At 40.5% G+C, this 24,208-nt stretch overlaps 1 protein-coding gene across 2 annotated transcripts in view; it reads right to left on the bottom strand.

Annotated features, from left to right (window-relative positions):
• The window catches only part of PSTPIP2 (proline-serine-threonine phosphatase interacting protein 2), an 84,541-nt gene that overhangs the window by 19,863 nt on the left and 40,470 nt on the right, over window positions 1-24,208 (bottom strand). The window contains exons 4-9 of one of the 2 annotated variants that reach the window (XM_053571805.1): window positions 16,566-16,600; window positions 11,900-12,003; window positions 8,754-8,816; window positions 5,276-5,374; window positions 4,391-4,436; window positions 3,334-3,413 (exon numbers count right to left, since the gene is read on the bottom strand). In XM_053571805.1, the coding sequence (XP_053427780.1) occupies window positions 3,334-3,413; window positions 4,391-4,436; window positions 5,276-5,374; window positions 8,754-8,816; window positions 11,900-12,003; window positions 16,566-16,600 (427 nt within the window). Of the gene's footprint in view, window positions 1-3,333; window positions 3,414-4,390; window positions 4,437-5,275; window positions 5,375-8,753; window positions 8,817-11,899; window positions 12,007-16,565; window positions 16,601-24,208 lie in introns of both variants that reach the window. The other variant, XM_053571804.1, reaches the window with a different exon arrangement.

A 24,208-nucleotide genomic window follows, 5' to 3' on the forward strand; every position in this document is an offset into this window, starting at 1 on the left:
AGTATATTGATAAACTTTTATTTGCCTTCTGTCTTTGTGTGTTTAAATTTTTCCTTATTAAAAAAGTGAAAATAAAGATTGGGCATGGTGGCTCACTCCTATAATCCTAGCATGCTGGGAGGCCAAGGAGAGTGGATTGCCTGAGCTCATGAGTTCAAGACCAGCCTGAGCCAGAGTGAGACCTCCATCTCTAAAAACAGCCGTGCATTGTGGTAGGCCCCTGTAGTCCCAGCTACTTGGGAGGCTGAGGCAAGAGGATCTCTTGAACTCAAGAGTTTGAGATTGCTGTGAGCTATGACAATACAGCACTCTACCGAGGGCAACAAAGTGAGACTCTGTCTCAAAAAAAAAAAAATAGTTAAAAGTCACTGCCTGAAATATGGTGTTTTGGCTATAAACAAATAGTGCCTTTTGAAAAATCAAACTATTCTACATAGTAAATGCTATCCTATTCAATAGCAGATGTTATACGTCAATATATTTTTAAAATACCGAATGTCATAACTAATCCATTTTAAAACTTTTTATAATATAAAATTTCAGACATACAGAGTAGAGAGGTTCAGAGAGTATGAAGAATCCGCATGTACCCTTCGCCAGCTTAAACATCATCAACTCAGGACTAGTTCTGTTTTTCCTATATCCCAACCAACTATCCTACTTCCTGGAGTACTTTGAAGTAAATGCATTATTTTAGTTCTAAATATTTTAATATCTAAATATAGATCTATCGATATATAACATCTCTCTATATAAATGCGATTACATTACTGTGTTATAATATTACATTATTCTTATTATAGAATATTTCACAAAGGCTCACAGAGAGCAGCAATACATAGTATAATGAATACTTGCATATCAACCAGCTACCTTTGCCAAAAACTCTGGCCATATTTGCTTCAGATTCTGTTAAAGCCCCTGTGTGACTTCCTCAATCTCTGTCACCTTCCTCTTTCCCAAGAAATAGCCATAATTCTAAACTTTATCATTCTCAGGTAGGTTTTTACACTAGATATATATTTTTGCATGTTTTTAAGGCTTATAATAATGGTCTCATTCCAGGCTTTCCATGAGTATGGAGTTAAGGAAGTAAAGTGGAAAAGGGGTATTTTAGAAGGAGCATGGTAGGGAAGTGCCTGTGGCTCAAGGAGTAGGGTGCCGGGGATGGTGGGTTCAAGCCAGGCCCTGGCCAAAACAGCAAAAAAAAAAAAAAAGAAAGAGCATAGTGGCCCACAGCATCAGATGGTAGAGACAGGTCAAATCAGATTACACAAAATCTGTAAAGGCCCACTGGACTTCCACCAAAGGGACTGATGGTGCCCCCACCCCCACCCCCCAGAAAGCAGCTGCAGAGAGCAAACACCAGATGCAGCAGTCTGGGGCAGGCAGGGATGGCAGGACTTGGAGACATCATCAAAGTGTGGCTATGAAGAAAGCAGAGGGTAGTAAATGAGAAGCAAGAGCTAGTGGGTTTTAAAGTGAGGAGATGTGTGCAAGATAACCAAAGTTCACAAGTTCTCTGTGCCCAAGGAGATAGGGAAAGGCTTGATTGGTCAGGGTGAAATCTTGATAGGGCAGGGAGCAGGCCCATTTCACTCTGTGTGTGTACGTGTGTGTATAAATCAGTGGCCTCATACTTGAATTCACATCAGAATCATTTGGAAGGGTTATTAACACAGACATTGCTGGGCCCTACCCAGGTCCCAGTTTCTGATTCATTGAGTACAGTGTTGGTCTGATAATTTGCATCTCTAACAAGTTCCCAGGTGACATTAAAGCTACTGCTCCTGGGACCGCACTTTGAGAGCCACTAGTAAGAAAATGTGTAGGCACAGTGGCAGACATCTGAGGAAGTTTCCAGGTTATGTCTTTTATTTCCTTTAGAAAACTGTGAGGTCATGGGAAGAAAATAAAGGGAGCAATGGTAAAATCAAAGGTGTCACAAAAGTAAAAAACAAAACACATCAAAACCTGCTTACCTGCTCTGTATTTCCCAGAGAACCCAGCGAGTACAGCAAGACTCTCCAAAGGTAATTGCTTAACAACATTTAACTGATTCAGCTGTTTCCTGCTTGCACTAACCAAGCTTTCAAGTCTAAAGTTTAGACTAAGCTTTAAACAGAGCTGAGCAGTATGGTCAGGAGGGGAAGAGGGAGAAAGATGATGCTTAGGGGAAACTATTCCAATCCCTTCCAGGCTTCACTTAAATTTATGATTTCTTATTCACCCCCAAATTCTAAAATCCTTTCCAATCTTATGTTAAACTTCTTTATGTCCAAAATAAAGATTTTCCTGTGCCACTCCAATGTCAGAAGATGTCCAACACATTGTGTGTGTGCATGCGTGTGTGTGTTTTTCTCATTCCAGGACAAAAGGTTAGTGACAATACTGAGTACATTCTTTGGCCCTCAAACACAGCTGATCGCTGGTTATAGGAAGAAACAACCTGGGCAATTTGAAAAACTGATAGTTATTTTAGAATAGACAAAGCTTATGGGAAGAGTCAACAGATCTGATCAGTACCGTGGATATTACAGATTTACAAGAAGGTCCTACCAATGGTGGAAAAAATTACTCTTTTGGCTGATGGAAGTTGCAGTTATGAACAGCTATATCCTTTGCTCATTACATAAGAAGAAGAGTGAAGAAAAAATGGAGATGCACCTTTCTTACAGGAGAAATCTCATCACTCAGTTTGTAAGCAATATGAAGAACAGAAATTCAAGAAAGAGGGGAAGACCATCACCTTCTGACACTGAGGAAAGGCTAAATAGAAGGTGCATTTTATAATGTAAAATGAAAAAAAGATCAACAAAGAATTGTATGGTTTGAAGCAGAAGAAATTCTACTGTGAGACATAAAAGAGGAAGCCTGGAGTTCATCCTGGAGATTGCTTCAAGAAGTATCACACTCAAAAAAAATTATGAACAAAAATAAACAGAGACACTTTAATTATTTTATGTAACCTAAAATAGATAATAAAATCATCAGGTGAATTCGTATGTATGTTTTTCTCTTTTAAAACTGTAGGATAATTACAAGTAATCCACCAACTTCTTTCCCACTCAAAACAAATAAAGAGATGGGGAGAATGTCAGTGGTAGAAAATTTGGATCGGAAATGAGAATGGTGCCATAACAGGGGGCAGAGCATTTCTATAATACAGGGTGGCCGTAAAGTTCCTATGCAATTTAAAATAGTCAACGATTTTAGTCAACTATTTAAATTGCACAAGAACTTTATGGCCACCCTGTATAACACATAAGTAGACTCTCTAGGTTCTAAGCAGAAGACCTGCCCTGGCCCTGCACAGCTTCCAGTTCCGGGTACCTCGCAGGCCTTGATGTGCTCACTCTGCCACTCTTCCCGGACCTTATCCAGTGCGTTGATATGCTGCATATACGATCTGTCTGCAATAGAAGGGAGGCCCAGGTTCAGAAGCTAGACAGGAGGGTGGCTCACAGACCCATCTCACAGGTTCATCTCAGATGGCAAAAGAAACTCAGTTGTGCCGACCTCACCAGGCCCCTAGGAGTGCTGAACATTGGAAGGCCATCTCTCACCCTGGTAATATCTTTGTGAAATTAGCAAAGGAGATAATCACTTTCTTTTAAAACATTGAACCATGCATTAAGCAAGAAATGTTCCAAGGGAAAAAAAAAATGAAAGCTGATGAGAAACCTCAGCCAGGGTTTCCTGTATCTAATTCCACTTCAATATTTCTGATTGCCTTTCACTTTCAGGAAAATTGTCCGATGAGAGATGTAAAAGAAAAGAGCTACCTTGAGCCCTAAAGGGGCACCAAGAGAGTTTAGTTTTCAATTTAAAGACTTCTTAAGTGAACATGGTCACTAGAGGATTTTTTTCCTGCAGGATATTCTAGAAATTATTATAATTTTATTATTATAAAAGCCTTTGCAAACACTGGGTCTAGGCTTGCTTAGATTTCAGTGACGACAAGGCCTTGCAACTTGGCAGTTTCTTTTACAGAAGATCAGGCTACAAGGGCTGACATGAGCTTTTACACAGATGTCCCCAATAAATCAGAGTGAGCACCTGATTACAAAGCAGTCATCACATGGCTCCATCACCTCTGTTCACTTACCGATGAGGCAGCAAGGTCGAAGCAGGCAGTGGCTGGAAACTGCTGCCTCACTGTCAGGGATTATATTTCTTTCTTTCTTCCCTCTATTCCTCCCTTCTTCATTTCTTTTCTCTCCCTTCCTTCCTCCTGTCTTCCCTTGTGATTTCTTGTTAATACTACTATACATGTATAACACATATTCTTTATCGTAAGGTATATAAAACAACCTTTTTCTGCACATATTGAGGATCACGTAAACCCCACCAACCAACCCTTCCCAATCTGTAGGAGCAGCCCCCTCACCAGAGTCCTCTACTGCAGTCTTTGAAGTTGCCAGTTTCACAAAAAGCTGTGAAGACAAAAAAGAACAAGAGTTGGGAATACTGGGCCAGGTTTCCACAGGCAAAACATTTAAAAGCAGTGACTATGAAGAGACAAGGTCTAGTTGAAATCCTACCAAAGTTTCCCTCATGTACGAATCACTGGACTTGCCCTCTAATCTTATCGCTATTGGAAGATATCCATAAAGTGTCCTGCCTTACATCTTCCTAAAGACATATCCCGGCCCTCGAGTTGCTGAAATCTTATATTCATATACACGAGCATGTATTACAAAATTAAGCTTACAGTCCACCCCAGCAAGAGGCAGCTTGGCTACAAAGCATATGAGCTGAGTTTTGAAGAAAGATGAAACCATCAAAACCTCTTCCCACCTCTTACTACCCCTACTCCCTCCATGAGTATCCTTCTCTAGTTCTTCCCCAATTCCAAAATTGTGGGTGCAATTTTTCTAGTTCAGAGGACTCCAACAGCCTGAAGGAAGATATTGCCAAGGGCTTAGAGGTTCTTTTTTTTCAGAGACAGAGTCTCACTTTGTCACCCTCGGTAGAGTGCCGTGGCATCACAGCTCACAGCAACCTCCAGCTTTTTTGGGCTTAGGCGATTCTCTTGCTTCAGCCTCCCGAGTAGCTGGGATTACAGGCGCCCGCCACAACGCCCGGCTATTTTTTGTTGCAGTTTGGCCGGGGCTGGGTTTGAACCCACCACCCTCGGTATATGGGGCCGGCGCCCTACTCACTGAGCCATAGGCGCCACCCAGAGGTTCTTTTTTTTTTAATTAAGATTCTTCATTGGCTTGAACCTGGTATACGTAAGTCTCTCATTCGAGTTGTCAGCCCTCTGAGGTACCTTTTCTTGTTGCTTCGGGTTTACCAGGTTGGCACTCCGGTTGACAGCCTGTTCTGCCTCATCTTTGTCCCGGCATTTCTGTTCATAATTCTTCTTTGCCTTTGTTGTTGTGAAGAAAGAGGACCGAAAAAAAAAAAAAGAAAGAGGACCGAAACAGGTGAGCAAATTGTAACCCTGAAAAGCAGCCACCCACCAAGCCTAGAACGCACAGGACCTTCTAATTAGCGCTATGCTCGTCACTAGACTGAACTTCCATAGGACAGATGCTCTTTCTTATCAATCTTTGAAAGCTCTCTCTCTAGCCTTTTTCTAAATTACATATGTAGTGGCAACATGATCAAGGAAGTAAAACTCCTATTGGGCAACAAAACCAAAGCGTTGGCTAAAACAAGATGGCTCATGTCAATAATCCCAACACTTTGGGAGGCTGAGGCAGGAGGATAGCTTGAGGCCAGGAGTTTGAGGCTGCAGTGAGGTATGATTGTGTCACTGCACTCCAGCCTGGGTGACAGAGTGAGACCCCCCCCAAAAAAACTGACTAAAACATAAGATGGAATTTAAAATAGACAAAATGAAAATATTTATGTAACTCTAAGGTATATAACACAACATATATATATAACATTCATAACCCTCAGAATTTATGTGCAATTATTTGATCGCTAGTATCAACTCACACCGATTCTAATCATGTCTCCATTTTCTAAAGTGTCTCACCACAGCACGTGGATGGTGGGAGGGCACCAATGCCATAGTTTCTTTCGCTTAAGGATTGTCATGTTCCTTTTTTATTTAAAGAATTCTGTTTCATGTAGTTTATTTTCATTTGCTTATTCATTTTTTTGAAACAGAGTCTTACTCATCACCCTGGGTAGAGTGCTGTGTCATCATAGCTCACAGCAACCTCAAACTCTTGGGCTTAAGTGATCCTCTTGCCTCAACCTCTCAAGTAGCTGGGACTACAGGCATCCACCACAACTCCTGGCTATTTTTTTCTATCTTTAGTAGCGATGAGGTCTCACTGTTGCTCAAGCTGATGTTGAACTCCTGAGTCAAGCAATCCACCTGCCTCTGCCTCCCAGAGTGCTAGGATTACAGACATGAGCCACCAGGCCCGGCCGGTTTTACATAGTTGAAAAGTAGATCACCATCCATCCTATGCTTCCATTACTACTAGTATTATGGAAACAGTTCACAAACTGTAATCATTAGTGAATAAAAAAAATTTTTTTCTATTTCAAGTATGGAAGCAAAAACCTGTTCAAACAAAGCAAAGGTGTGAGTCAAATGGCTAATCAATAAAAACGGTGGGGAAAAAAATGTTTGAGAATGAAGACTCCCCCCTCCAAGTCCTTATTTGGCTGTCTGAAAACCAGAGATTAAGCACTGGAGCCAGAGAGCCTGGGTTGGAATCCCAGTCCCACCACTGTCTGTGTGTTTTTGTGCAAATTACTTAGCCTCCCTATGACTCAGTTTGCCCATCTGTAAAGTGAAGATTTTAAATATAAATATGTGTATAATATGTATTTATCCCTCCAATATGTATAAAAATAAATGTAGATCTAAATTGTGTTTCTATAGTTCTCACACATCTATAAACAAATTTATAGGTGAAATTCAAACCCCCAAAACAGTAAAATTCAAATTAATATTAAAAAAAGAATGATGACTCCTTTGCAGAGATAGTTTGTGCTCATCAGATATTTCACATGCTTCCCTTCATTTCTCAGCCTCCCCAGAAATCCAGCTGGGGTTAGCCCTTCAATAAACAAGCTTACAATTCTCTCTCTACGCTACACACACAGAAAGGTAAGTTCATAACTTTTCTTTCTTTTTTTTTTAGTTCATAACTTTTCATAATTGCAAGAACATCAGATATGCATGCAACAACATTCATGTAATAATTCTTTTTTTATGCAACAATATCCCTGTATCTCAACACTTAATGGTTGTGAATACATACACATACTATGTGTATCTATTATATATGTATATATGCCATAATTTTCGTAACCATCTCTACTGATGAATGTGTATCTTGTTTACTATTTTTTAATCACATAAAAATACTTTGATTTTAAGCAGTTTGAATTTATCTATATAGGACAAATTCCCAGAAGTATAAATGTCTGGCAAAAGAGTATCAGCACATCAGACTTTCCTCCAAAATGGTTGCACCAATTTATACTATTAGCAAGAGATGGGGTCTCACTCTTCCTCAGGCTGGTCTCAAACTCCTGAGCTCAAGGGATCCACCAGAGTGCTAGGATTACAGGAGTGAGCCACGCACTGGTCCTCCAAACATTATATGTAAAATACACACAAGCAAGCTCTGAAAGGTAGAGAGAAGTAGACAGACCGGCCAGTGACCGTGGACTGGAAGACAAACCCAACAGTTTAATTCTCTGGGTTTTTTGTCTGCCTCACATATCACAGACTGAGTGCCAAAAAGTGGGCAACTCAGAAATGCTGACAGTCACAGACCAAACAAGCCCCAACAAGCCCCTGCTTTCTCTAGCTAAAAGACCAGAAAGGGGCAGCCTAGCTGGACAGAAACCTTTAGAAAATAGCCATTCAACTGCAGTCAAAACTACATAAAAAAAAAAAAAAAAAACTAGGCCCCTCTCTACATGTGCCAGCAAAAGCCAAGTGGACAGTCTAAACTTCCACCAGCACCAGGCTGTGAAAAGCTCCCAATTCCCCTGTCAAGGTAGCATCAGAGAAAAAATAGGAAACCAGGACTTTCATTTCCACCAGGAGGTAACAAAGCCCACACACACTGTGCCAGTGGAAACCATGCTAAGAAGCTGGACTTCACCCCCATCTGACAGTCATGAGGTGTACCCTTCCCTGCTGGGGTGGAGTTGGAGGAGGTCTAAAGGAGAGTAAGAACTTTAACCACTTTAACTCTGGCTCACATCCAGTTGGTGGTGTCAGTGGAGACCAAGGACCCCTCCTGGACCTTTACCCACATATAGAGGTAATGAGGTAACACTCCTTCTACTGGAGTGGTGCCAAAGGGAGCCCGTTAAAACGGAGGCTTAAATAAGATCCAGAGTCTTAAAACATACAATAATACAGAGAATATCCAAAATCAAATGACTGTCACTCATCACTCCAGGAACCAGAAAGATATCAAGATTCAAAATAGTCACAAGGTAAAATTACAAATCCAACAAGATAAATGATATTGCACACTATATAAGCTTTTTTGGCCTAAAATATTTCAATTAACTTGCTATGTTTCCCCAGGTTACTGGAAAGATAATAACATTATATTTCCACTGTCTAGTTTCATCTTCAGTCTTTCAAAGCCTTGAAAAAAAAAAAAATCCACTGAAGGTTGTTTTCCCTAAAACACTGCAATAATAATAATGACAATATCAAAATGTTGTTTGAGTAGGAAAACGCTCACATGTGGTACATGCCTTCAGAACGTGTTACCATTACCAAAAATGGGCAATAAAGTATGACTCACATCCATGGTTTTCTTGAATTGTAAGCTCTTTTGTTTATGGATAGCATCCATTACAAGTTCTGTCTGTGAAGAGAGAACAAAAGCACTATTAATAAAAACACAAATTATTAGTAATTCTAGCTTCCCTTGAGGGCCAGGTGTTCCATATGGATTATCTCATTCTGGCCTCACACTACCCGGAAGGTAGATGTACTATTTATTACCCCCATTTCGCAAATGAGGAAATTGTAGAACAAAGAAGCCATACAATTTGCCCAAGGTCTGGTGGCTAGTTAATAATGGAGCCCGACTCTGTTTTTGGGGATTTTTTTAATTTTTTTTTTTATTTCAAATGAATATGAGGGTACAAATTTTTAGGTCACATTGTTCTCACTTCTAGGATAAAGTTTCATTTGTAAAAGAGCCCCTCACCCAGGGGGGCATGTTATACACCTCACAATGTGCACATTAGGTGAGATCCCACCTCCGGCCCTTCCTCTTTCTGCCAATCATCCTCCCCCTCTGCCCTCTTTCAAGTATCCTCCAGGCAGGGTCCTTTCTAAGACTCTGAGACTTTATGCTCAGACCAAATCCAATGGAAATTTGATTGCATTTTATTACTGATAACACAACAATCATCCCTGTTACAGGCTGGGGAGAAGCAACAAAGGGGGAAAAGGAAGAAGAGATTTGTAAATGACCCAAATAACCCTGAGATAAATTATTAGAATAGTCACTTTATGGCCCATTTTTCTTTCTACCCACACTCCATTCTGAAAACTGTAAGCATCACTCTCTGTCACCACGGAAGTTCCTTTCTTTGGAGATGGCTCTTAACAGAGGCAAAACGACATTCTTCCCCGACCATCTCAATCTTAGCTGAGATGGTAAAACAAAGTGGGCTCCAGGCGACGGGTGCCTGATCATGTGTTGTTCTTGTCATGCTGAGGACATTTCTGGGCTGGGGAGGAGGTCTCTGCACCCTCAAACATCAAGGCCCCTGAAAACGGTTCCTGAGATTCCCCCTCCCCTGCCAATGCCTGGGGTGAGTGCCTCGGCCTGCATCTACTCATCTTTATGGCCTTTCTCTCTACTGGGTTTAGCATCAGTGTATTTCCTCCACGAGGCCTTCCTGGCCCCATAGACAAGGTTATGTGTCCTCACGGGGTGCTCAGGTGGGCCTCATTCATTTCCCTCATCATGGAAGGCTCATGACATTTTGTCACTATTCCTGCATCACATCCATCTGTTTGGCCAAGCTCTACAGTCAGTAAGAGCAGGATGATCGTGTTCATCTCAGTCAACACCCTCAGACCACTTAGCTAGAGCAGTTGACATGCCATCAGCCTCTGACCAGCCGTTCCACTTGCACCTCCCCTGGTTACTAAAAGAAACCAACTGATAGCTCTCCTTGATAAGTGGAAATGGCTTAATTTCCAAGAAGTAAAATACCAAAATATGCAGAATTTGACCAGTAAAAAAATGACAAGTTAGCACTGACACATTTTCTCCCAAAGGTTTATGTGTTTTAAAAGAAGAATATCTAAATACAGAAGTGGCACAACCCAGAGCTCCCTATGACACAAGCAATCATAAATTTATTAATAAACTTTGCACTTCTTCAAGAAAGCCTTGGAAGTATTTTCCTGCTGCAGATAGCACACAGAATAAAGGGAACTTGGAAGATACTCTATTGCTTAACACAGTTCAGAGCATGTTCTTCTAGCTACAAGAATTTGGTCTGTGTAACTTGTTAGGAGGGGAAGTTTCGGAAGCCTTGCAAAATTAACAAAACTCTCCCAGAAAGGACGGGGGCACTCAAAAATGTGAGGATATGATTCTCCTTTCCTCTTAGGGGAAATCACGTGTGCATAGACTGTGGTTGTCTAGGGCATGAGAGGGGAGGGCAGGCCTGGAAGGTCAGCCAGAGGGTCTGACCAGCTAGTGGGTATAACACCCATGCTGTCTCTGCTCTGAAAAAGCCTCTGGGCCAGAGGCACCTCTCTGCCTGATCCCTGCAGGTGTTGAGTGTGAAAGCACTTGCTGTGATGCGCCCTCAGCGTTCCGATCTGTAAGTACAGATGGTGAAAGGAGAACAGGCAGTAGGTGCTATGAGTAGAAAGGCTCTTGAGGTGCCACTACCCACCCCAGACACTGGTGGCCACAAAGGCAGCTGAAGCTAAGCTACAACTTACAACTATGGGCAAAATTGCTGGAGGTGTGGGTAGGATCAGCCTGAACAGCAGGCTGCGCCCTGGATAAGCACACTGCAGACAACAACCTCATGCTCACGATGATGAAAGGTTTCCAAAGAGACTTCCAGGAGGGGTAAAAGAGGTCACCACAGTCCATGCAGAGCTGTCCTGGGAGACCTGGGTGGAAATCTTGGGGTACAGGAAAGGAAAGCTCTTGCTCCCCATGTGAGGTTGGGTTCCAGTCTTGGAGACCAGATGTAGAAAGAAATTCTGGAAGGGTTAACCTGAATATACAGGTCTCTCAGGGATGAAAGAGAAGGGAGTCAGAGCAGTGTCTGGTGTACTCTAAGTAACACTCTGCTATGAACCTGGACTTCTTTTATCGATCCTTATAACTTCTCAAACATTTGCCAGCTTTATGGACTCTTGTTCACCTTCATCTCCTTCCATGTAGCTGGTCAAAGTAAAGCCCATCAGTGAGAAAAGAGCCTCTACACAGCTGCTTTGAAGACAGAAAGGACTTAACAGCCCCCAGGGCTGCAGCTTCCCATTGGTAGCCGAGCTACACTATGGTCTTCAAGGGCAGTGAGAGTCTCCTGCACTTCTTCCCCACCCCTTATTGCCTTATCCGGGAGAGGCAGCCTCCAGCTGGCCTGTGCTGGGTTCTAGTGAAGACAGACGGTTCCCCTTTCCAGTCCCCGTACTAATGGTGGCAGCAGATCTGAAGAGAAATGCAAGCTAGACCCCTGAATCCTCCAAGAACTTAACAAAAGGAGAACTGACCTGGGGTACAGAAATACATATACCCATCAGGATTGATCCCCACAGAAGAAGAAACTCCAATAATTTCTTAAACTAAAAGAAGAGTGGGCTTGCAGGAGGGTGAGCCAAGCTGTGGAGTGCAATGAGCAACAAGCCTGGGGTTTTCGGCAGCAGAAAAAGGCAATTGCCTAATACATAATTAAGTCCAACCTTCTTCCGTTGTAGCTTTTGCTTTTCCCTGAATTCTTCCATCTTCCTGGCCTCTTCTCTTAGAGTCTGTGCAAGCTGAATGTGACTTTGTGCCACATTGTCTACTTCTGAAAAAAGAATTTTTAAATGACAATAATGAAAGTCTACATATGTCTAAATTCAAATAAATAAAATCATACAAAATAAAAATGTGTACCTATACAAAATATTAGACCAAGTGGTAAAATGAACATCACTTCACTTGTTCACCAACATTTATTGAGCTCCTCTGTGTGCCTGGAATTGTCCTGGCCACCAAGATCAAGGCTAGAAAATCTTCAACTTTGCTTCCTACCCCTAACTCTTACTAACCAGTGCATGCCCAGGGCTGGGAGAAAAGCAGCCAAGGTCCCGGCTTATGAAGCTTATGTTTTAGGAGACATTACTAAAGCCACTGCAGTTTCAAATGTGATTCTTCATTCTCTTTGGATGACCTCTAGGATTTTTCCATCTCTAACATCTCATGAGCATGAACATTTAAAAGGTCATACACCAAAATGTGGCCTACCAATAGTTATCTCTGGGTAGAAAGATTATTGGTGGTTTTTCCACCTTACATTTTCTTAAGATCTTTACAAGGAGTATGTCTTGCCTTTACAATAGAAACCAGTTAACTTTTTATTTTACTTGTTCTAAGGAAGTTAAGTCAAAGCATGGCATTAGATCTAGAAAGACTGAGAGATGGACAGATGTATCTAGGAAAAAAAATTTATGCTTGTTAGTGTCAAAATAACCTCGGAGAAGACTATAAGTTACATGACAAACCACAAAAATATTTGAAATATATATAACAAAGACAAAATAGCTACATAAAAAGAGCTTTCACAAATCAAAAGAAAAATATATTTCAGTATTAAAAATATTAATTAAAGCACATGAAATTCAAAAAACAGTTTACTGGCTAAATGGGCAAGAAACACTTATGAATAGATAAAGGCTTAAAGCTATTGAAAAAATGCAAACCTTTAAAATCCAAACCTTTCAGCATGGCAAAATTTTAAAACACTGAAAGTTCTTCGTATTGGCAAACATAAGGAAAAACAACTGTTTTGGTAAAAAATAATCAGTACAACCTTTCTGGAGGAAATTTGGCATTTTTGTTAGGTCAAAAATTTTAAATAGTGTAAAAGAATAAGGCAGATCTATCTGGACTGAAATTGAAAGCTATCTATGATACATTGTTAAGAAGCAAATTATAGAGAAATATACATAGTATGATCTTATAAAAAGTGTGTGTGTGCGTATGTATATGTGTGCACATGCATGTGCAGTTGAGAGAGAGATGTAAATGCATAAAGAAAGGTCTAGAAAAACATACACTACTAGCATGTTTAAAAGATGATATTTTTCATTTTAAAAATAATTTTAAAATATATATCTTGTCCACCCCACTGCCATGGTATAGAACTATTTACATATGTGAATAAATACATATATACTTACTTACACATGTTTGAATGCATAAAAATGTCTAAAAGCATATTCACCAATAACTGCTTATTGCTGAGAATTATAAATTACAATGTTTACTAATCTTCTTTGTAGTTAGTTGTCACATTTAAATTGATTAAGATCAATATGTATTATTTTAATAAGAAGGAAACAAAAGCATTTTTTAGAGAAAAAAAGAAAATGAAATAACAGCCTTCAAAGAAATTTTTAGGAGACTCAGCTTATGGTGGGGTTCTCTTGGGCCACACTATGGGTGGCCTTATAGTACCTATAAGGAACACAAAGAGGTACCATCCATAGATTGAGAACTGTAATCATTGATGAGTTAAAGAGGGAAGAGGACAACTTCTGCGGAAAAGTTAAGATTAATATTTATTTAGCTAACATTTACAAAGGTCTAACGCCACTCAACTAGGTACAATAACTGTTTAAGCCCACATATATACAGGGCAGGACCCCTTGAAGACCAAGTGCAAGGTTGTCACCCTGGATTTCCTAACTCTGGGTTGTCATCACATTGCAATAATAGGAACTAAACAAAAACCCACTGGCTGAATTCCAACTTACATTTATAACCAAAGCCCACAATAAGGAAATAAGAACTGAAAGAAGAATACTGAGGGCGCCATGACTTGTGTCTTCCATTTCCTTCTAGATGTTATACCAAATAATTCACCACCCTAAAAAAGCAAAGATGACTTTCACAGGAAGAAATTGACTCCTTACCCTCAAAAAAATACAGGGAAGTAGAATTCACCCCAGCAGAGATGAACCCTGACATTTTTTTTTTTTTGCAGTTTTGGCCGGGGCTGGGTTTGAACCCGCCACCTCCGGCATATGGGGCTGGTGCCCTACTCCTTTGAGCCACAGGTGCTGCCCTGAACCTTGACAATTTTGACATTGGTATTGCCTTTTTATTTCCTTTCTGAATCAGCTTTTAACACCCACAAGAAGTGTGATAAAATTAAAATGCTCCATTCAAAATAAGAAAATAAGGCCAAAACATCAGCGAACTACCTCCCACTTGGGCTTCCTCTTAAGAGACTGAAGGAGAAAAGCAAGGAAGGGATTTCATCATTTCTGGGGTCTAGCATCCTGATCTTGGGGAGAAAAGAATAAATAAGAATTCTTAAGGAGACAACAGGATGTGGTTCAAAAAACAGATCTCAGACTTCCTTAAGTAATCACTCTGGAAGATTCTGAGATCAGCTGCAAACATTTTTAATTCAATGCCCGAGAAGAAACATTAAATTTGAAGTAGAATGTAAAATCTAGTACTTGGAAAGTTCTAGACTGAAGATACATTACCCGTCTGTACATTCTCTGTGTAAAGGCGATAGCTAATGCCAGGGATGGGAAGGGATTTATCTAGGCAGATTGAGAAGAGAAGGGCTAGGATCAATGTCTGAGGACCTGCAATACTGAAGAACTGGGTATAGAAAGACAAAGAAAGGGACAGAGATGTAACCAGAAAAGTGGAAAGAGTCAAAGGGTGTCAGAAAAGATGAGGGTGTCAAGAAGGAAGGAACGAACAATGGCATTGAGAGGTACTGAAGAGTCAAATTAGAAGAGGCCTGAAATTGTCCCTTGGACTAAGTGACATAAGGCCTGCTGGTGCCTTTGGAGAGAGCACTTCCAGGTGACGGTAGGGCCCCAAGCAAGAGGTAAGGAAACTGAGACAATGTTTGTTGTTACAATGCTTGTTGTAATTAAAGATTTATCCTGCTTTGTTTTTATTTCTGAGTAATGTCTTGGCTATTCGAGGTTTTTTCTGATTCCATATAAAACGAAGTATTGTTTTTTTCAAGATCTTTAAAGTATGACAGTGGAGCTTTAATAGGGATTGCGTTGAAATTATATATTACTTTGGGTAGTATGGACATTTTAACAATGTTGATTCTTCCCAGCCATGAGCATGGTATGTTTTTCCATTTGTTAACATTTTTAGCTATTTCTTTTCTTAGAGTTTCATACTTCTTTATAGAGATCTTTCACGTCCTTTGTTAGATAAATTCCCAAATATTTTATCTTCTTTGGCACTTGGATTAATAAAGTGTGGTATATGTACACCATGGAATATTTTGCAGCCTTAAAGAAAGATGAAGACTTTACCTCTTTCATGTTTACATGGATGGAGCTGGAACATATTCTTCTTAGTAAAGTATCTCAAGAATGGAAGAAAAAGTACCCAATGTACTCAGCCCTGCTATGAAACTAATTTAGGGTTTTCACATGAAAGCTATAACCCAGTTACAACCTAAGACTAGGGGGAAGAGGGAAAGGGAGGGGAGGGAGGGGGGAGGTAGGTAGAGAGAGGGGGATTGGTGGGATTACACCTGCGGTGCATCTTACAAGGGTATATGTGAAACTTGGTAAATGTGGAATGTAAGTTTCTTGGCACAGTAACTGATAGAATGCCAGGAAGGCTATGTTAACCAGTGTGATGAAAGTGTGTCAAACGCTCTGTGAAGCTAGTGTATGATGCCCCATGATCATATCAATGTATACAGCTATGATTTAACAAAAATAAAATAAAATAAAATATTAAAACACACACACACACACACAAAAAGATTTATCCTGGCTAAAAACGTCTGGTGATCTGGGAGAAATGGCAAGACACCCACCACATTGTCCCAAAGTCCGAAGCCCTGCAGAGGTAGCTCTGGGAGGAGGAAACCGACCCAGACAAGTCTGGCTGTGGTGGGTAGGTGGGTAGGTGAGCACCTGGACGACTATGTCTCTGAGATAGAACTAAGCAGTATAGACAACCCTCTATAGCAGCTATTCTCAGCGTGGTCCCGTGACCAGACATCAGCATCACTTAGGAATTTTCAAGCCATGCAAAATCTCAGGACCCACCCCAGAATTCCTGAATCAGAAACTCTGGAGATGGGACCCAGCACTCTGTGTTAATGACAAGTCCTTCAGGTGACTCTGATGCTCACGTCAGTAAGAGAAGCACTGCTCTAAGTAGGGGAAAGGCACATCACATGGGCAAATGTGATGGGTTCTGCGGCTCATTTCAACTCTTCAGAGCTATTTCTCACCTTAGGAGTTGCTCTAATTTTTTTCATTTTTCCAATATGAAATTGCTGTTCAAATTAAAACCCACCTTTGATGACAGACACAGAGCTTGCCAATGGCAGCAAATGCATTTTTAAAAATCACTTACGCTGCTTGAAGACTTCAAGGGCCCGCTTCAGGGTGCTAAAAAACAAGCACATATATAATCTCAGTTCTGGAAATTGTACAATCTTATTATAATGCCTTTGCATGCTTCTCTCTGTCCACATCTTAAGAGTCTACAAGCTCCTCTTTGCCCATGAACTTGAGAAGACAGCAAAAGGCCAAACCCCTCTTTCCTCAATCCTAGGCACAAGCAATTCCTCACTGTCCACTTGAGCAGGACAAGATATCAAAATTCTCTGGATTGTATTTTCCCCAATGATAACATATGAATTATGAACCTTTTCTAGTATCAGTCATTCTTCAAAGTATGGCAATTAGAAATATAAATAAAGGGCAATAAAGGAAGGGTTCAAACCCTAGCTCCTTGGATTCCCTCCTTTTTCATTCATTTAATCAATCATCATACATCTTTTGACCATAAACTATGAGCCAGGAACAGTGTCAGATGTTGATTCATTCAATGGTGTAAGAAGACATCATCCCAGACCTAAGAGTCTAATGGAGGAGACAGACATTAAACAAATTGTACTGGTGTTTTATTTTGTTTTATCTCTATTGCCGGATAGCAAACTCAACAGCATTCTTTCACCAACTTTTATTATCTCAGTTTCTGTGGGTTAGCAGTCTAGATATGGGTTATCTGGATTCTGTGATTATAGTCTCTCAGGCTGCAGTTAAGGTGTTGGCTGGGCTGAATTCTCACTGAGAGGCTTGACAGGGAAGAATCTGTAAGTTCACTCAAAGTCAAAAGTTAATACTTCGCTTGGCACTCATAGCACAGTGGTTATGGTCCCAGCTACATACATCTGGGCTGGTGGATTCGAACCCAGCCTGGGCCAGCTAAACAACAATGATAACTGCAACAATAATAACAAAAAATTGCCCGGCATTGTGGCAGACGCCTGTAGTCCCAGCTACTTGGGAGGCTGAGGCAAGATAATAGCTTAAGACCAAGAGTTTGAGGCTGCTGTGAGCTGTGACACCACAACACTCTACAGAAGGTGACATAGTGAGACTTTGTCTCAAAAAAAAAAAAAAGTCAATACTTTATAGTCAAGGCACGGTGACCTGTAATCCCAGCCCTTGGGAAACTGAGGCAGTTGGATTGCCTGAACTCACAGGTTCGAGACCAGCTTAAGCCAGAGCAAGACTTCATCTCTAAAAATAGCCAGGCATTCTGGCGGACACTTGTAGTCTCAGCTACATGGGAGGCTGAGGCAAGAGAATTGCTTAAACCCAATAGCTGGAGGTTGCTGTAAGCTGTGATGCTATGGCACTCTACCAAGGATGACAAACTGAGATGCTATCTCAAAAAAAAAGTTAATATTTTATGTTTATCCTACACAATAAAACACCTAAGAATGCTTCAACTCTGATTATCCTTCCTACCAAGTTATATGCTATTATTGTCTAATAGTTTTGTTCTATCTTATTTTTTAAATCCCCAAGATTAATATTAATACCATTTCTTTCTAAATGGTTTAGATTTACCCACACCTGCCATATTCTTTGCTCACTATTCCTTCCTGTATCCTTTGGGAGTTCTTTTACTAACAATCTACTCACAGTTAACTGTCAATTTTTGTTTGTCTGATAATATCTTTCTTTCTTTTTTTTTTTTTTTTGAGACAATGTCTTCCTCTATTGCCTAGGCTAGAGTGCAATGGCATCATCATGGCTTACTGCTCTCTGGGCTCAAGTAATCACCCTGTCTCAGCTTCCCAAATGGCTGAAACTAGAAGCATGTGCCACCATACTGGCTAAGTTTTCTAACATTTTTTGCAGACTTAGGGTATTGCTATGTTGCTGAGGCTGGTCTAAAATTCCTAATCTTAAGTGATCCACCCCCACCTCAGCTTCTTACAGTGCTAGGATTAAAGACATGAGCCACCCGACCCAGCCAATTTTTTCTTATTCCTTGAAAAATAATTTCTCTACATATAAAAATTCCAAGTTGAAGCTTGGCACCCTTAGCACAGTGGTTACAGCACCAGCCACATGCACCGAGGCTGGCAGATTCCAGCCCGGCCAGGCCAGCTAAACAACAATGACAACTGCAACAAAAAAATAGCCGTGTGTTGTGTTGTAGTCCAAGCTACTTGGGAGCCTGAGGCAAGAGAATCACTAAAGCCCAAGAGTTTGAAGTTGCTGTGAGCTGCCGGACGCGGTGGCGCGCGCCTGTAGTCCCAGCTACTCGGGAGGCTGAGACAGGAGGATCGCTTGAGTCCAGGAGTTCTGGGCTGTAGTGCGCTATGCCGATCGGGTGTCCGCACTAAGTTCGGCATCAATATGGTGACCTCCCGGGAGCGGGGGACCACCAGGTTGCCTAAGGAGGGGTGAACCGGCCCAGGTCGGAAGTTGCTGTGAGCTGTGACACTACAGCACTCTAACAAGGGTGACATAGTGAGACTCTGTCTCAATAAAAAAAAAAATTCCAAGTTGATAGTTCTTTCTTCTCAGTGCTTTAAAGATATAATTCCATAATCTCTGGCTTCATTGTTGCTGTTAAAAAATCAACTGTCACTCTAATAAATGTTCCTTAGTAGGTAGTAATTTTCTCTGGATGCCTTTATGACTTTTTCATTATATTAGATATTACACATTTTGGCTGTTTGGTGGGTACTTCTGAACTTCTTTCTTTCTTTTTCTTTTTTTTTTTTTTCTTTTTGAGACAGAGTCTCATTTTGTCAATCCTCAGTAGAGTGCCATAGCATCACAGCTCACAGCAACCTCAAACTCTTGGGCCCAAGAAATTCTCTTGCCTCAGCCTTCCAAGTAGCTGGGACTATAGGCACCTGCCACAACACCCAGCTATTTTTTAGAGATGAGGTCTCACTTTGGCTCAGGCTGGACTCAAATTCATGAGCTCAGGCGATCCACCCACCTCAGCCTCCCAGAGTGCTCCCAGGTGTGAGCCACCACACCCAGCATTACACTAAATTTTTATCTTAGGATTCTTCAGACCACTCTAATAAAATTTGGTAATTTGGAGCTCCAAATATACAAGAGGAATGGCTTGTAATTAGAGTTTGAGGAGATGCACCCCCCACCCTTCATTCATAGTTGAGGCTTAGATCATCTTTTGTGGGGGGCCGGGGGAGGGCAGTCTCATTTTGTTGCCCCTTGGTAGAGTGCTGTGGCGTCACAGCTCACAACAACCTCAGACTCTTGGGTTCCAGTGATTCTCTTGCCTCCGCCTCCCAAGTAGCTGAGACCACAGGCACCCACCTCCATGCCCGGCTGTTTTTAGAGACAGGGTCTAGGTCTAGCTCAGGTTGGTCTCAAACTCATGAGCTCAGGTGATCCTCCCCATTGGCCTCCCAGAGTGCTGGGATTACAGGCGTGAACTGGCCTAAAGTACCTTTTCTTATGCCTTCTTTTTTTAAAAAACTATTCTGGTTTAACCTTTCACTATGAAATCATTTCTCTTTAGGTTTCCTGGCTTTCTCTGGGAATTAAAAGCTAAAGCAAAAGCATGAAGCTTGAGAGCTAAGTGAGCACTGAAGGATGTCTTCATTTTACCTTTTGGCCTTTGAGGATTTTCCTTACCCTCTTGGCAGCATGGCTGCATATTTAACTTTAATTACTAAAACATATTTTAAACTACTATTTTTAAGCCTTTACAATGAGAGGGTTTTGCCAATATCTAAGCTACCATAACTTATTTTTCATACCTTATCTCAATCTCCCCTGCATCCCCTTATACCCAGACTCCATTGCTCCTGGTTTTGGTTCTCCCCCAAACTGCATTTTCATAAGTGAACCCCCATCTTACTTATTTGGACCTAAGAATTCTCTGCTTGGTGCTACTTCATGGGGGCTGACCTCCTGGAGCAACAAACTGGGCTCATTCCACCTGCTCAGATGGAGAAGGGACTTTGCAATTTAGTGAGCCCCTAGCCACAGCATCATAAGATCAGGGATCGTTTTATATGTATATATGGAAAATTCTAACATTTTGTAAATTAAAAGCCCTGTATTTTCTAACTGTCCCTTTCTTTTAGCTACCTCACTTTTTCTACTCTGCTTATTTATCTCAAAACAAAGTGTTCCTATTTCTCTCTGCCTTTTCTCACACAAACGTATGCACCAGTTATTCCAAATACATCAAGCAGAATACCCTAACTGCACATTCTCCATTCACTTTACCCATCTTATGATACAATTTTTCAAGGAGCACTATAGCACAAGTGCATTATAAAATTGCCTACACCCCAACAAATGCACCAGCAGTCAACTGGAATTAATAAGTCTACTCTTCAGGAATCCTCATTTGTGTTCAAAGAAAGGAAAAAGAAAATAGGATTTGACAGCAGGTGTTATACAATTGAAAGTCTTTCTCCACAGTGAGTGATAGGGTTGAAAAGCCAGCCTTACAGTTAAATGGTCCATTCAAGGTTTAAAAGTTTTCTCCCACCCAAATGACTGGCTGAAAGGACCACTAAAGGAGCAGCTCCATCTATCTCCCTTTCACCTGCCATTAGCTTTGCTGTCTCTCACGTCATTATGAGACATTATGACATTATGTCCTAAATACATTTCTTGTCCTAAATACAGATCTTTTGCATATTTAAAAATACAAGAAATGTATTTAGGACATAATGACAATCCAGAGAATGGAATCTGAACCTTGGGGATGCTGGCCTGGCAACAGCCATTTCCTCTTCTCCATAATATCCTCCTTCACCTCTGAAAAAGCACCCTGGCCTTAAACACTTACAGGTCCAATCATAGGCCTGAGTTGCTCAGGATGGCCAACCAGGTGAAAAATCCTGTGTAGGTCATGGACAAGCAAAGTCATGCCCTCTCATCTAGGGTGCCTTCCTAAAAACCATGGCGTTGGTGACAAAAACAGAAGTCACATAAATAAATAGCCTTTCATTTCAGCCTGATAAGCACAATCATAACTCTCACATCCTACTGCGTCTTCCTCTCTGAGTTACAGTCTTAGAAGGAAAACTGACTTTTGTCAAGGAACAGAAGAAAACGGTGTCATAGTCTCTGTGAATTTACTAAATGTGTAAGGATGCATGAAATATCATTCCAGGTCATGTTCATTCCGCTAAATATCTTTTCTAAGAAGTAGTAGCAGTAGGGTGGTATGGGATGAAAAATTACCTATTGGGTATAATGTTTACTACTCAGGTCACAGGTATTTAATTAAAAGCTTAGTTTTCTCCACTATGCCATTCATCCATGTAACAACTATTTGTACCCCCGAAACCTATTAAAATTTTAGAAATTAAATTTAAAAATTAACTTAAACTTAAAAGAAAGAAGTAATGGAGAGAATATAGCTATTTCTATCACATCACCTCAAAAGTTTTCAGATATGTTTCTAAATAGCTTATGCTTTCTTTCTAAATTAATATGTTTTTTGATCAACTGACCCAGTAATCTTCTATAACATAATATGATCTAAACATCCCTGGATGACCATGAAACTTATCTAAATTAATGCAGTTTAATCTTTGGACATACAGATCTTTTATTTTATTTTATTTTATGTTTGATTTTTTTAGAGACAGAGTCTCACTTTGTCACCCTCGGTAGAGTGCCGTGGCATCACAACTCACAGCAACCTCAAACTCTTGGGCTTAAGCAATTCTCTTGCCTCAGCCTCCCGAGTAGCTGGGACTACAGGCACCCGCCACAACGCCTGGGTATTTTTTTGTTGCAGTTTGGCCGGGGCCAAGTTTGAACCCACCACCCTCAGTATATGGGGCCAGCGCCCTACTCACTGAGCCACAGGCGCCGCCCTATTTTTATTTATTTATTTATTTTTTTGAGACAGAATCTCACTTTGTCACCTTTGGTAGAGTGCCATGGCATCATAGCTCACAGCAACCTCAAACTCTTGGGCTCAAGTGATTCCCCTCACCTCAGCCTCCCAAGTAGCTGGGACTATAGGCACCTGCCACAAAGCCCAGCCCAGAGACAAGGTCTCACTCTGGCTCCTGCTAGTCTTGAACTCCTGAGCACAGGTAATGTACCTGCCTCAGCCTCCCAGAGTGCTAGGATTACAGGCATGAGTCACCACGCCCAGCCCCATATCTTTTACATATTTAAAAAATAAAACTAAATCAAACAGGAAAAAAAATCCCTAAAATTTAAGATGAGCTGAAACAAACTTAATAATAACAACACACAGAAAATAAATGTTTTAAGCAATACCTCTTATGGCCTAAGACCAAAAGGAAATACAAAGCAGTGTTTTTGATCTTATATTCTAAAATCAAAAGGAACTACAAAGAAATGTTACACTTCATTCAGAAGTTTTATTATTAGTGGCAATATTGATATTATTTTGAAATATTTTAATACCTATTGTCAGGCTAAGCACCATGGCTCACACTGTAATTCTAACACTCTGGAATGCCAAGGCAGGAGAATGTCTTGAGACCAGGAGTTTGAGACTAGCCTGAGCAAAAGCTAGACCCCATATCTACAAAAAATAGAAAAATTAACCGGGTTTTGTGGCACATGCCAGCTACTTAGGAGGCTGAGGCAAAAGGATTGCTTGAGCCCAGAAATTTGAGGTTGCAGGGAGCTATGATGATGTCACTGCACTGCCCAGACAACAGAGGGAGACTATCTCAAAAAAATATATATGTATATATATATATATGCATATGTATATAACATACATAGTCAAATAAAACAAATAATTATGCTAATATTGTCAAGTTTTCAGTGTAGAAGGAAAGAAATATATACATAAAATGTAAACAGTTAAATAAAACCCTATAAAATTAAATTAGAATTGGAAGTAATCAATATGAACTCGCACTTTTAAATCTGTCCCCTGAGAAGGCCTAGAAACAGTGATATCTCTATGACAATAACCCTCAGTAGCACTGAAAGTTTGGTGTCTGAATAAAATTAATCACTAAGAGGAACCAGGTATACTTGGAGAAATAGCTGATTCCAGGTTTAAATTTAAAGTGTTAAAGTTGTTAATAATTATAAAATCTAGATGATGACTTACATAGACATTCATTATGTTTATATTTTTATTTTTCTGTGTTTTTAATTTTCATTTAAAACATGAAAAATAAAATAAAATATAATCAAACAATGAATAAACAAATTCTCCCTGTGCTAATATCCTATGTCGAGAGTAACAAGTTTTTCAGTTTTATGTTAACTATTGATATCTTTAGCATCTCCCAGTGGTATCCTCCTTCTTAGTAATCCAATACTTTTCTTTGCAATCTTGGATGAGTGTATGAGTGTGTGTGTGTGAGTGTACGTGTGTGTGTGTTAGAAGCAAAAGATATCCTATTTGCACCTAGTAGGACCTCTGAGGGGACATAGACCTCCAGGCATCTCTGCAGGTGTCTCTGCCACAGCCAGAGCAGTCTACAGGTAAGTATTTTATGTGATCAGGTCTGAAGACAGGACTGACCTACTTCTCCCAAGCCTCCTTTAACATACTCATGTTGTGGAAGGAAACTAAAATTTCCATTTGAGTAGGACCAGCTACATAACTGGAAACTACATTTCCAGTCCACTGCAAAATGAAAATGTGAGGCCCCTTGTTAATAAACTATTAAAATTTCAAAATAGGGGCAGCACACAATTATAAGAGGGACTATCTAACAAATGCAAACAATGTAACCTAAT

The sequence above is a fragment of the Nycticebus coucang genome, chromosome 19, assembly GCF_027406575.1.
Source record: "Nycticebus coucang isolate mNycCou1 chromosome 19, mNycCou1.pri, whole genome shotgun sequence".
Classification (NCBI taxonomy): domain Eukaryota; kingdom Metazoa; phylum Chordata; class Mammalia; order Primates; family Lorisidae; genus Nycticebus; species Nycticebus coucang.